Raw genomic sequence first — 15,270 nt, forward strand, 5'->3', positions numbered from 1 at the left:
ACTTATCACTTATTTTTGCTGCGAATGTATTTTCTCTGGTATTCTGGCTTTCTTAAGAAACACTCAATTTATAATACTTGTTAATTGTTGTTTCAGTGGTAAAGATTCTCTTTTAAAAACCGCACAGCTTCAAATGACTTTCCATAGAAAATGTTTAAATTCGCATATTTGCTTTCCACATAATTTAATGAGGAGTACATTCATATTTAACTTCTTACGTCGTCATACAATCGTAAAATAATAACTCCTTTATGGACTACTTTTGGCCTCTTTTAGTTTGTGATTTTCTCTGCCGGCCTGCCTTGATGCTCATATTCTGGGCCATTGTCCCCTATGATTTTTATAGGCCCATAGTTCGTAAGTGTTGTAGAAAACCCCATGTGAGAGGAATGAGTATGACTCTCTTATTTCAATATTTATAATTTTTTTCTTGTTTTGTTTTTATTTCTTTTTAACCATTTTTTGTTTTGTTTCTCTAGTTAAACACATTTATTTTGTTTGCTATTGGCTTGCACACATTTCTGTCGTTTTGCTATCTCTTATCAATGGGTGAATGACAGGTTGCCTGCTTGCCAAGTCGTTTGGAGATGGAGTTGCCGAAACTTACCAACACAATATTGGGTTGCCCAAAAAGTAATTGCGGATTTTTTAAAAGAAAGTAAATGCATTAAAAAAAATGCAAGCTCAAAGTAACAGCTGATAACTGACAAAAGAAAGAATGCAATTACAGAGTCACAAGCTGTGAAAAAATTTGTCAACGCCGACTATATGAAAAATATGCAATTACTTTTTGGGCAACCCAATAGTATTTTATTATAACCACCACCATAGGATGGGGGTATACTAATCTAGTCATTCCGTTTGTAACACCCCGAAATATTCGTCAAAGACCTCATAATGTATATAAATTCTTTTTCTAGCCCTGTCTGTCCGTCCGTGACTGTCTGTCGAAATCACGAAAACGGTCGAGCGCATAAAGCTAGCCGCTTGAAATTTTGCACAGATACCTAACATCGATGTAAGTCATTGGGCAAATTGCAAATAGGCTATATCGGTTCAGATTTGGATAAAGCTCCCATATAAACCAATCTCCCGATTTGACTTCTTGAGCCCCTGAAAGCCGCAATTTTTTTCAGATTTGGCTAAAAGTTTTGCACAAAGTGTTCTGTTATGACTTCCAATAACGGTGCCAAGTACGGTCTAAATCGGTCTATAACCTCACATAGCTCCCATATAAACCGATCTCTCGATTTGACTTCTTGAGCCTCTGAAAGCCGCAATTTTTGTCCAATTTGGCTGAAATTTAGCATGCGGTGTTCCGTTATGACCTCTTCCGTGGTACAGGGTATTATAACTTAGTGCATTTGTTTGTAACACCCAAAAGGAAGAGTGATAGACCCATTGATAAGTACACCGATCGACTCAGAATCACTTTCTGATGCGATTTAGCTGTCTGCCTGTCTGTCCGTCTGTCTGTCCGTCCGTCCGTCTGTCTGTCCGTCTGTCCATGTTAATTTGTGTACAAAGTACAGGTCGTAGTTTTCATCCGATCGTCTTCAAATTTGGTACAGGCATGTTTTTCGGCCTAGAGACAAAGTGTATTGAAATTGGAAAAAATCGGTTCAGATTTCGATATAGCTCCCATATATATTTTCCTCTGATTTGCAGTAATAATGCAATAAAATGGTCATTTATTACCCGATTCTCTCGAAATTCGGCAAGATGGATTTTTTTTATGACTCTCGACATTACTGGTGAATTTTATGGAAATCGGTTCAGATTTAGATATAGCTCTCATATATATATATAGCCTGATTTTCACTCCGAGAGCCACTACAAGCGCATTTATTGGCCAATCTTCCCAAAATTTTGTATAACACATTCCTCGACGACTATCATAATATCTAAGAAGTTTGCTTGAAATCGGTTCAGATTTAGATATAGCTCCCATATATATTTTCGTCCGATTTGCAGTAATAATGCAATAAAATGGTCATTTGTTACCCGATTCTCTCGAAATTCGGCAAGATGGATTTTTTTATGAATCTCGACATTACTGGTGAATTTTATGGAAATCGGTTCAGATTTAGATATAGCTCTCTTATATATACATCGCCTGATTTTCACTCCGAGAGCCACTGCAAGCGCATTTATTGGCCAATCTTCCCAAAACTTTGTACAACGCTTTCCCCGACGACTGTGACGTGGATGTGAGAAGTTTGCTCGAAATCAGTTCAGATTTAGATATAGCTTCCATATAAACCGATCTCCCGATTTGACCTCTTGACCCCTTGGAAGCCGGAATTATTGTCCGATTTAGCTTAAATTTCGCATAAGACGTATCGTGAAAACTTCCAACAACTCTGCCAATTACGTTTCGAATCGATCTATAACCTGATATAGCTCCCATATAAACCTATCTTCCGATTTGACTTCTTGACCCCTTGGAAGCCGGAATTCGAATCGGTCTATAACCTGATATAGCTCCCATATAAACCGATCTCCCGATTTTACCTCTTGACCCCTTGGAAGCTGGAATTATTGTTAGATTTTGCTGAAATTTCGCATACGATGTTCTGTTATGACTTCCAACAACTGTGCAAAGTACGGGCTATATTGGTATATAACCTGATATAGCTCCCATATAAACCGATCTTACGATTTGACTTCTTGAGCCTCTGGAAGACGCAATTTTTGTTCGATTTGGCTGAAATTTTGCATGCAGTGTTCCGTTACCACTTCCAATAACTGTGCCAAATACGGTCTATAACCTTATATGGCTCCCATGTAAGCCAACCTCTCGATCATCCTTGTTCTGTTCCTAGAAGCTTCAATGTTTGCTGGTTTGACAGGAGTTTGGCATATACAATAAAAAAAAAAATTATGCCCTTTATGGGTTCCCAAGATTCAGCACGGCTGAATTTGTTTTATTTTATTTTTATTTTTTTTTTTTATTTTATTGAATTTTGTTTTATGTTTTTTTTTTGTTAATTTTAATTTTTATTTTTTAAAAAGTGGCAACTCTATTGGAAATTTCTCTATAAATACATTGAAATCAACCAACACCGCAACTAACCACAAAAGTTCCCTTTCCTAATAGACTATCAAAACAAACCCCATTTCGAAGCATTGAATGTCATTGCAACGAGTTTCCTTGTAAAAGGAGTCTATTTGCCATGTGACATTATAGCAGGTAAAGAGTTTATTCCTTGGGCTCCACTCCGTCAATGGATAGGTCTAGCTCGATTAACATTCACGGCTGAAATGAAAATTTTTGGGCCTGATATTGAAGATATTTCCTACATTTCAATTGATGTTGGTATTGCCATTGGTTGGTGTGAAAAGGGGTGTTGGTGAGGTCTCATACATTGGTATTGGTGTACTCGCTGCCTTTCGCATGGTTGTTCTAATTGTAGGCGACAAAAATACACACACTCAAGTCATTGTGTGTGTTTGCTTTCGCTGTTGTTCGTGTTGTTGTTCTTGTTGTTGTTGAAGGTGGTGAAGCAAGCTCGCTGCTTGCTCACTTGACTGGGCTCTGATATCAGAGCCTCTGCATTGCCCCTTATACAACCCCGCACACCCCCTTTCACCTTAAAATGCTGGCCCCAATCGTTATGTAGGAATAGCCCATGTGTTGTTGGTATTTACTGCTCATTGAATTGCCAATTTAAATTGAATGCGTTAAATTAGTTGAGTTATCAGCTTCCACGACGTCAGGTGGTTGTCTGGTTAGGTCGTTTTTATTCACAATTTTCTACCTCGTCTCCTTCTCTCGCATGTCGCTGTAACAGGCCTCCCAAGCCGAATGGTGTAAAGAAATGTTCGTTGCTAATTCATTTCCATAGACGGTAAAACGCAAGACGGTAGTAAAACAGGAAACCGTTTCATTTTCGTTACCCGTGCAGTGTGTTTTTGCTACCAATTTCTTGGCTTTGGCCGTTGGTTCATAAAAAATTGACGCATTTTTCCGGTTTCCTTTTTGGCGCGCGTGGATGTAATCGTTGTCGGTCTGGCATTTGGTTGGTTCACCTTATCTTTGGTCCTTATGCCAGGAAAAACGTAGTGGAAAAAGCAGCCATAGAAAAGGCCAAGAATCGCCGAGGCAAAAGAAAAATGTTTAATGGCTTACAAATTATTCAAATTGCTTCAGTGTGTTCCGGTTGTTACTGTTGCTGTTGCGGCGGTGTTGATGCTTTTAAGTGTTCATCAAATGTGACCGGAAACCGGAAATTTTTGTTGAAAAATTTTCGAATCTTGTAAATTTCGTCTTAAGTGTTTGCGTGATTGTTTGGCGCTAGAGACCTGTTTTTTTTTTTCCTCCACTCCCCTCTCTTTGCAATCAATAATGGCAGATTTTTCCAATCATTTTCATAATTTAGGGAAATTTGCCATTGTGGAATAACACAATCTAGGAATGATGATTGGAATAGGAAAAATCATAGCTAAGAATGTCTTACAATTAAGAAAAATATAATTGGAAAATTACAAAAAAATTACAATTGAGGTGTTGAAACAACAAACAGGAGGAAGTGCAAATTTAAAAAAAAAATATATAAACAATACAAAAGGAAAAAAATTTAAGACAGAAAGAATCAAGCATGGCAAAGGGATTTTAGAAGAATTTTAAATTTATATATTGGGTTGCCCAAAAAGTAATTGCGGATTTTTCATATGGTCGGCGTTGACAAATTTTTTCACAGCTTGTGACTCTGTAATTGCATTCTTTCTTCTGTCAGTTATCAGCTGTTACTTTTAGCTTGCTTTAGAAAAAAAGTGTAAAAAAAGTATATTTGATTAAAGCTCATTCTATGTTTTATTAAAAATGCATTTACTTTCTTTTAAAAAATCCGCAATTACTTATTGGGCATCCCAATAGAAGCGTTTTATGAGAACATATGCGGAAAGATTCTCCTCATACATCTATACATGAATAATTAAATTTAGTATACTTTATAAAGAAAGTTTTTTTTGTCTTTTAACCAGTCTTAAAGCAGTAAAAACACCATTTCCAAACTTAATTTGCAAGAACATTCCTACTGTCCCTACCTACTAATCTTAAGAATACCTCCCAACACCAATAAAATGTTGATAAAAAAGTAGTTAGATGATTTTAAACAACAATCTATTAATCGAAAGCAAAATTTCATCATTCTAAAGCATAGTCTACTTAACATTCCTACTGCTCCCACCTACTAATGAGCAAAATTTGTCCTTATAGCAATCAAATGCTGAACGGAGATGAATTGCTGTGGCTCTAAGTAGTTAAACAAGTACTTAGACAGAAAACGTTGCATTCTAGAGTCAAAAGGGTGCTAAGTTCAGCCGGGTCGAATCTTGGAAACCCACCACCATAGATCCTGCTGAAAATTTATACAAAACAATTTTAGTTGAATGGCACAATTTTATTGTACACACCAAACTTTTGTCAAATCAACAAAAACTAAAGCTGCAGAAACCGAATAAGGATGATCAAGAAACCGCCTTACATGGGGGCTATATCAGGTTTTTGACGGATTTATACCGTACTTGGCACAATTGTTGGAAGTCATAACAGAACACCGCATGCATAATTTCAGCCAAATCGGATGAATATTGAGGCTTGCAAGGGCTCAATAAGTCAAATCGGGAGATCGGTTTATATGAGAGCTATATCAGCTTCTTGACCGATTTGAGCCGTACTTAACACAGTTGTTGGAAGTCATAACAGAACACTGCATGCAAAATTTCAGCCAACTCGGACACAAATTACGGCTTCCATGGGCTCAGGAAGTCAAATCGGGAAATCGGTTTATACGGGAGCTATACCAGGTTATAAACCGATTTGCAAAGTACTTCGCCCAGTTCTTGCAAATTATATCAAAACACTACATGCAAAATTTCAGCCAAATCGGACAAAGACTGCGACTTCCAGGGGCTCAAAAAGTCAAATCGGAAGATCGGTTTATATGGGAGCTATATCAGGTTATAAACCGATTTGGACCGTACATGGCATAGTTGTTGGAAGTCACAATAGAACACCGCATGCATAATTTCAGTCAAATCGGATGAATATTGAGGCTTCCAAGGGCTCAATAAGTCAAATCAGGAAACCGGTTTATATGGGAGCTATATCAGGTTTTTGACCGATTTAAACCGTACTTGGTACAGTTGTTGGAAGTCATAACAGAACACTTTGTACAAAATTTTAGCCAGATCGGATGAAAATTGAGGCTTCCAGGGGCTCAATAAATCAAATCGGGAGATCGGTTTATATGAGAGCTATATCAGCTTCTTGACCGATTTGAACCGTACTTAGCACAGTTGTTGGAAGTCATAACAGAACACTGCATGCAAAATTTCAGCCAATTCGGACACAAATTACGGCTTCCATGGGCTCAGGAAGTCAAATCGGGAAATAGGTTTATACAGGAGCTATACCAGGTTATAAACCGATTTGCAAAGTACTTCGCCCAGTTCTTGCAAATTATATTAAAACACTACATGCAAAATTTCAGCCAAATCGGACAAAGGCTGCGACTTCCAGGGGCTCAAGAAGTCAAATCGAGAGATCGGTTTATATGGGAGCTATATCAGGTTATAGACCGATTTGGACCGTACATGGCATAGTTGTTGGAAGTCACAATAGAACACCGCATGCATAATTTCAGTCAAATCGGATGAATATTGAGGCTTCCAAGGGCTCAATAAGTCAAATCAGGAAACCGGTTTATATGGGAGCTATATCAGGTTTTTGACCGATTTAAACCGTACTTGGTACAGTTGTTGGAAGTCATAACAGAACACTTTGTACAAAATTTTAGCCAGATCGGATGAAAATTGAGGCTTCCAGGGGCTCAATAAATCAAATCGGGAGATCGGTTTATATGAGAGCTATATCAGCTTCTTGACCGATTTGAACCGTACTTAGCACAGTTGTTGGAAGTCATAACAGAACACTGCATGCAAAATTTCAGCCAATTCGGACACAAATTACGGCTTCCATGGGCTCAGGAAGTCAAATCGGGAAATAGGTTTATACAGGAGCTATACCAGGTTATAAACCGATTTGCAAAGTACTTCGCCCAGTTCTTGCAAATTATATTAAAACACTACATGCAAAATTTCAGCCAAATCGGACAAAGGCTGCGACTTCCAGGGGCTCAAGAAGTCAAATCGAGAGATCGGTTTATATGGGAGCTATATCAGGTTATAGACCGATTTCGACCATACTCCACACAGTTGTTGGAAGTTATATCAGAACACTACATGCAAAATTTCAGCCAAATCGGACAAAGGCTGCGACTTCCAGGGGCTCAAGAAGTCAAATCGAGAGATCGGTTTATATGGGAGCTATATCAGGTTATAGACCGATTTCGACCATACTCCACACAGTTGTTGGAAGTTATATCAGAACACTACATGCAAAATTTCAGCCAAATCGGACAAAGGCTGCGACTTCCAGGGGCTCAAGAAGTCAAATCGAGAGATCGGTTTATATGGGAGCTATATCAGGTTATAGACCGATTTCGACCATACTCCACACAGTTGTTGGAAGTTATATCAGAACACTACATGCAAAATTTCAGCCAAATCGGACAAAGGCTGCGACTTCCAGGGGCTCAAGAAGTCAAATCGGGAGATCGGTTTATATGGGAGCTATATCAGGTTATAGACTGATTTCGACCATACTCCACACAGTTGTTGGAAGTTATAACAGAACATAGCATGGGAAATTTCAGCCAAATCGGTCAAAAACTGCGGCATCCAGGGGCTCTAGAAGTCAAATCGGGAGATCGGTTTATACGGGAGCTATATCAGGTTATATACCGATTTGGGCCGTACTCCACACAGTTATTGGAAGTTATAACAGAACACAGCATGCACAATTTTAGTCAAATCGGACAAAAATTTTGGCTTCCAGGGGCTCACTTTATATGGCAGCTATATCAGATTATAGACCGATTTAGACCGTACTAGACACAGTTTTTGGAAGTCGTAACAGAACATTTCATGCTAAATTTCAGCCAAATCTGTAAAAAATTGCGGCTTCCAGGGGCTCAATAAATCAAATCGGGAGATCGGTTTATATGGCAGCTATACCAGGTTATAAACCGATTTGCAAAGTACTTCGCCCAGTTCTTGCAAATTATATCAAAACACTACATGCAAAATTTCAGCCAAATCGGACAAAGACTGCGACTTCCAGGGGCTCAAAAAGTCAAATCGGGAGATCGGTTTATATGGGAGCTATATCAGGTTATAGACCAATTTCGACCGTACTCCACACAGTTGTTGGAAGTTATAACAGAGCACAGCATGCTAAATTTCAGCCAAATCGGTCAAAAACTGCGGCTTCCGGAGTCTCCAGAAGTCAAATCGGGAAATCGGTTTATATGGCAGCTATATCCGGTTATAGACCAATTTGGACCGTACTTGGCATAGTTGTTGTAAGCCATAACAGAACACTTTGTGCTAAATTTCAGCCAAATCGGTCAAAAACTGCGGCTTCCAAGGGCTCAAGAAATCAAATCGGGAAATCGGTTTATATTGGAACTTATCTGAGGCCACCGTTGCGCAGAGGTTAGCATGTCCGCCTATGACGCTGAACGCCCGGGTTCAAATCCTGGCGAGACCATCAGAAAAAATTATCAGCGGTGGTTTTCCCCTTCGAATGCTGGCAACATTTGTGAGGTACTATGCCATGTAAAACTTCTCTCCAAAGAGGTGTTGTACTACGGCACGCCGTTCGGACTCGGTTATAAAAAGTATGCCCCTTATCATAGAACTTTAACTTGAATCGAACTGCACTCATTAATATGTGAGAAGTTTGCCCCTGTTCCTTAGTGGAAGGTTCATGGGCAAAATTGCAATATCGGAATCTGAACCGATGTGGCCAATTTGCAATGGCTAAATTTCAACCGGCTAACTGCACGCGTTCGACCTCTATCGTGATTTCGAGAGACGGACTGACGGACATGGCTAGAAAGACTCAGAGCATCGAGACGATCTAGAAAATATATACTCTATGGTCTGAACCATATTCGGGACAGATATGGGGAGTCTTAATACAATGTTACAAGCCTAAGACCTGTTACAAGTCTAAGATCCACAATCGGCAAATCGGTCTATACGACAGCTATATCCCAACATGGTCAGATCTGGACCTCTTTTTGGTTCGGACATTGGCGGGCCTAATAAAATTCAATGTGCCAAATTTTGGCGAAATCTTAAAATCAAATTGTGTTTGTTTGTAGGTTTGTTTATTTGTTTGTTGTTGGAGTCGTAATACAACTCACTGTTCCCAATTTCAGCGAAGTCGGGTAATAAATATGCCTGTTACAAGCCCAAGACCCAAAATCAGCAGATCGGTCTATACGACAGCTATATCCAAATATGTTCCAATCGGTACCATTTCTGGTTCGGACGTAGGCGGGTGTAATAAAATTCAATGTGCCAAATTTCGGCGAAATCTTAAAATCAAATTGTGTTTGTTTGTAGGTTTGTTTATTTGTTTGTTTGTTTGTTTGTAGGTTTGTGTGTTCCTTATAGCCTCAGAAACGGCTAAACCGATTTTCTTGAAATTTTCACAGATGGTGCATAATGATCCCGTGGTGAAAATAGGGTACTACATTTTTTGATATCTGAAGGGGGGGCGGACCCTCCCCTTACCCAAATTTTCAGAAACACGCCAGATCTCGGAGATGGGTGGTGCGATTTAAGCAAAATTTTGTGTGCTCTCATATAGTACCCTAAAAATAAAAAGTTGGTATCCAAATTTCGGATCGGGTACCTAGGGGGGCCGCCCCACCTTAAAACCTACCAAACATATATTTAGACCAATCACGACAATATGGGACTCAAATGAAAGGTATTTAGGATAAGAAAACGTATCTGATATCCATTTGCGAACCAAGTGCTAGGGGGACCACCTTAACCCCCAAAACACCCCTAAATCGGACATATTTACCGATCATGGCAATATGGGACTCAAATGAAAGGTATTTGCGACTAGAATACGAACCACGTTTCTGGGGAGTGGACCCGATTCTCAAAACACCCCCCAAACAGGACTTATTTACTGACCATGGGAATATGGGGCTTCAATAAAAGGTATTTGAATGTAGAATTAGAATCTGATATCCAAATATGGGACCAAGTGTATGGGGGGCGGCCTCTGCCCAAAAACATCCCCCAAAGGGGACAAATTTACGACCATAGCCATATGGGGCTCTAATGAAAGATCTTTGGGAGTAAAGCACGAATCTGATATCAATATTTGGGAAAAGTGTCTATGGGGCCACCCCAACCCCACAACACCACCCAAATAGTAAGTATTTGCTGATTTTTGGAATATGAGGCTCAAATAAGAGGATTTTTAGAGTGGAACACGAATCCGATATATATTTTCAAGGCCAACTCACTGAGTGGCCGCCCATCCCCCAAAACACCCCCCAAGCCGGTCACGTTTGCCGACTATTGAAATATGGGGCTAAAATTAAAGGTATTTGGGAGTAGACCACGTATCTGATATCAACAATAGGGACAAACTGTCTAGGGGACGTCCCACCAACATAACAACCCTCAAATAGGACGTATTTGCTCACCAAGACAATTTGGGGCGTAAAGAGAGTGGAACAAAATTTTAATAGTTTTTAAGGCCAATGCCCCGAACCGGACATATTTGCTGACTTTTGCAATAAGGAATTTATATGAGATTTGAAAACGAATTTGATGTCCAATTTTGAGGGCAATGGCAATATGGGGTTAAAATAAATGATATATAGATATATAAGAATAGAGCACGTTGCTGATATATTTTCCGGGCTTAGTGTTTGGGGGACCACCCTTATCCCCAAAACACCCCTAAATCGGCCATATCTACCGACCATATATGTGGAGATTAAATGAAAGGTATTGGGGGGTAGAGCAAGAATTGTTACCCACTTTCGGGACCAATTTTCTGGGGGTCAACCCCTTTCCCAAAATATGGGGTTCAAATAAATGATTTATAGATAAATGAGAATAGAGCACGTTGCTGACATAATTTCCGGGCTTAGTGTTTTGGGGGACCACCCCAATCCTTAAAACATCACTAAATCGGCCATATTTACCGACCATGTTAATGTGGAGATTAAATGAAAGGTATTGGGGGGTAGAGCAAGGATTTATACCCACTTTCGGGACCAATTTTCTGGGGGTCAACCCCTTTCCCAAAATACCCTACAAGCAGCATTTTTTTAGTGACCATCGTAAAATGGGGCTCAAATAAAGGTATTTGGGAGTAGATTACGAATTTTATATCCAAATTTAGGACCATGTATTTAGGAAATCACCCCTTCCCCAAAATACCCTGCAAAGGGTAAAAATATTTCGAACATGCCAATATGTGGTATTTAAGATTTGAAAACGAATTTGATAACCTATTTGGGGCCATTTGTTTTGGGGACGCCTCATCGTGAAAACTCTCCTAAACCAATGGCAACATGGGGTTTAAATAAATGGTTTTTGAATGAAGACCACGATGCTGATATTTTTTTAGGGCCAATATTCCAAGGAATCTTTTGTTCCATACAAAGTAAAAGAAGTCGCAGCGGAGCGGGCCCGGGTCAGCTAGTTTGGTATATTTGACAGGAAATCTGTCAAATAAACCCATCTCAAATCTGAATTGAGTTTTGTGAATACCTTTGATGGCCTGCGAAATAAAATTCAAGACATGATAAAATATTTTTCTCTGAGAATTTATCCCCATAATTATTTTTATAGAAAGAAGTAGGTTGAGGTTTAATTTATTCATATGACTAAGAAAATAAATATTGAAATAAAAATACTTTGAAAAGTAAAGAGCAAAATAATGGGTCTGCGGATTATGCAATTCTAAGAAAATTTAATTTTTTTTATAGACAAGGTGATGAAATAATATGTGATTCAATTGTAAAACAGAACCAAAACAGCAGTGGAGTTATTGACAAATGATGAGCAGTTAAATTTTCAAAGAAAAATTCCAATATCCCATGGCCTTAAGCAGACAAAGTTTGAGTCACTTTTTAGAAAATTTTCGAATTTTCATTTTTTTTTTTAATTTAAATAAATCAAACTTTTAACCAAATTGAAGCCTAATTTTCATTTTGCCTTCCGCTAATTTGTACATGTTTGACTGTTTTGCCTTATAAATCTAATCAAAATTCGAGTGAATTGTTCAAGTGCCACTGATAAGAGTGTCAACGTTTACGTTTCGGTCGCTAACGCACAGCACGTTCGTCAATTCACATTCAAACAGCTATGCGCCAAGATAAGGCCATGTGATGTTGAAGCAATTCAAGTTGAGGTTCCCATACGCCACTGCCATGTACAACGGCAACCATCGATCCTACCATCCTTCCCTTCCGCCCGCCCCATCCCAAAAATATGCCAAAAACGTCAACAACCTTGACAGAGTCCGCCAAACAAAAGGGAATAACAAACACTAATTAGTAGAACAGCAGAAAACAAAAATGCCTAACAAAAACAAAATCCTAAATGGCAGTAAATTCGATTAGCCCCAAAAACAGAAAAAAAAACTATAACGAACTTCTCCTTCCCTCAACTTAGAAAGGAAAAGCAGAAGCAGAAAATCAAAATCAATTTCCCCGGCCCTGTGTCAAGCTCTAATCGCAAATAAACTATGCGATTAGATGTTAGTAGACATTAGTGTGGATCCTATGCCAATGATACATTCCAATATTTTTTCACCCCCTCCCCCCCAATCTCCCCACACAAATTTTAGCCTTACAACAATAAAAAAACAAAGAAAACAAATTTATTGACGTAAAACAATACTAAATACCAGTAACAACATCAGCAGTAACCAAAAGCCAAAGAAAATAAAAATAGAAAAGAAAAAAATATAAAATAGGCATCTGCAGTGTGTTGTAGTGGCCAGCCGCGTCATGATAACTATGATTAGTGAAGAAATCACAAATAAAATTTATGGCCAAATCACTGAGATTATCATCGACACAAATCCCATAAATTAAGTTATTAAGCAGGCAGCCAGGAAAAGCAACCGACAGACAAGCCATCATAAAAGCCCGAAACTCCGCAAAAAGGATAACAGCAAGAGCAGAAACAGCAAAAAAATATAATGGCTTGTTTTAATCGTTTCTTTCCTTCGCGCCAGAAAAGCAGTTTCACTCCCGAAAAGGATGAAAACAAGGACACAGTGCTTAATACCAATGATAATACAGTGGTAAGTATGAAATAAGTGAGAAAAATTTTACTTTCTTCAAAAAATTCCTACTGTCCCTATCTACTATTGTGCCAAATGTTCTCCAATATAATTCAAAATATAGATGAAAAGAAGAGATATGTGAAGTGGAGTTGGTAGGCCAACTATGATGATGAACGCATGCATTAAAATCCTGTCGAGAATATCGGAAACAATTTTATACCCTCCTTATGCTGGTGAAATTTGTGGAGTACTATGCCGTTTGGAATCGGTTATAAAAAGGAACACACTTAACATTGAGCTTTAGCTTGTATTAGACAGCGCTCATTGATATGTGAAAAGTTTGCTCCTTATTCTTAATAGAATGTTCAGGTCCTTTATAAAAAGGAGGTCCCCTATCATTAAGCCTAAACTCAAATCAGACGGCACTTATTGCTATGTGAGTATTTTGCCCCATTGTTCGTTATTGGAACGTTCGTGGGCAAACTTGAAACTTATTGTGCAAAATTTCAGGTAAATCGGATAACAATTGCGCCCTCTAGAGGCTCAACAAGTCAAGATCCGAGATCTGTTTTAAATGGGAGCTATATTAGGTTATGCATCGATTTGGACCATATTTAGTCCCCATATTGATGCTCAGAGCAAAACACTTCCTGCGAAAATTTCACCCAAATCAGATAAAAACTGCTCGCTCTAGAGGCTAAAGAAGTCAAGATCCGAGATCGGTTTATATGGTAGCTATAATAGGTTATAAACCGACTTGAACAATACTTCGCACAGTTGTTGATGGTCATACCAACCAATTCATACAAAATTTCAGGCAAATTGGATAATAATTACGCTCTCTAGAGGCTGTAAAAAATTAAGATCAGAAATCTGTTTATATGGGAGCTATATCTGGTTATGAACCTTTTTGATGGTAAGACCAAAATACTTCCTGCGAAAATTTCACCCATATCAGATAATAATTGCGCCCTCTAGCGGCTCAAAAAGTCCATATTCGAAAACGGTTTACATGGGGGCTATGTCAGATAATGAACCGATTTGAACCATACATAGAACAGCTGTTGATTGTCACACTAAAACACTTCATGAAAGCTTTCAGGCAAATCGGATAATAATTGCTCCCTCTAGAGGCTGAATAAGTCAAGATCCGAGATCGGTTTATATGAAAGCTTTTTTAGGTTATGCATTGATTTGGACCATATTTGGCCCCCATGTTGATGGTCAAAGCAAAACTCTTCATAAAAAATTTCAGCCAAATCGGAATAATAATTGAGCCCTCTAGAGGCTCAAAAAGTCAAGATCCAGGATCGGTTTATATGGTAGCTATATTAGGTTATGAATCGATTTGGACCATATCTGACGCTAATGTTGATTATCAAACCAAAAAAAAAAAATATTCGATATATAGCCCCCGTCCTATGGTGGTGAGTATAAAATCGAAACTAATGCATAAAACAAGAAGAGACAACTTAAAACGTATGAAGTTTGGCCGGGCCGAAACATGGAAACCTATCACCGTAGAGTCTGCTAAAAATTTTTACATACCGAATTTCTACGAAATCAGGCGAAAGATTAAATTATAAACCGATTAAGATGAAGCACTTATTGAAGCTATATCCGATAATTGACCGTTTCAAACCATACTCAGCATGATTGTCAAAGTAAAATACCATTCAGCAAAATCGGATAACAATTTTGTGCTATAGGAACCCAAGAAGTCAAATCGGGAGATCGCGGCATATGGGAACTACATCAAGTTATAGACCTCTTCGCACCCTACTCGGCACGATTGTTAGGAGTCGTAAAAGAATGTCATGTGCAAAATTTTTGCCATATCGTATAAATATTGCGGTTTGTATTGGCTCAAGAAGTCAAATCGGGAGATCGATTTATATCAGTTTACAGACCGATTTGGACCATGGTCGGCAAGATTGTTAGGAGTCGTAATCGAACAATATGTGCATAGCTTCAGCTTAATCGGACAATAATTGAGGCTTCCAGGAGCAAAAGAAGTCAAATCGGGAGATCGGTTTACATTGGAGATATATCAGGTTATAAACTGGTTCGGACTATACTAT

At 38.6% G+C, this 15,270-nt stretch overlaps 1 protein-coding gene across 11 annotated transcripts in view; it reads left to right on the plus strand.

Moving 5' to 3' along the window:
• Positions 1-3,699: 3,699 nt before the first annotated feature.
• LOC106085521 (cGMP-dependent protein kinase 1) overlaps positions 3,700-15,270 on the plus strand; it is a 61,193-nt gene continuing 49,622 nt past the window's right edge. The window contains exons 1-2 of one of the 11 annotated variants that reach the window (XM_013249800.2): positions 3,700-4,259; positions 12,746-13,207. In XM_013249800.2, coding sequence (XP_013105254.2) covers positions 13,103-13,207 — 105 coding nt within the window. In that variant the 5' untranslated portion in view covers positions 3,700-4,259; positions 12,746-13,102. The remainder of the gene's footprint in view (positions 4,260-12,745; positions 13,208-15,270) is intronic. The other 10 variants (XM_013249802.2, XM_013249807.2, XM_013249801.2 and 7 more) reach the window with 10 other exon arrangements.

The sequence above is a fragment of the Stomoxys calcitrans genome, chromosome 3 (genome assembly GCF_963082655.1).
Source record: "Stomoxys calcitrans chromosome 3, idStoCalc2.1, whole genome shotgun sequence".
Taxonomy (NCBI): Eukaryota; Metazoa; Arthropoda; class Insecta; order Diptera; family Muscidae; genus Stomoxys; species Stomoxys calcitrans.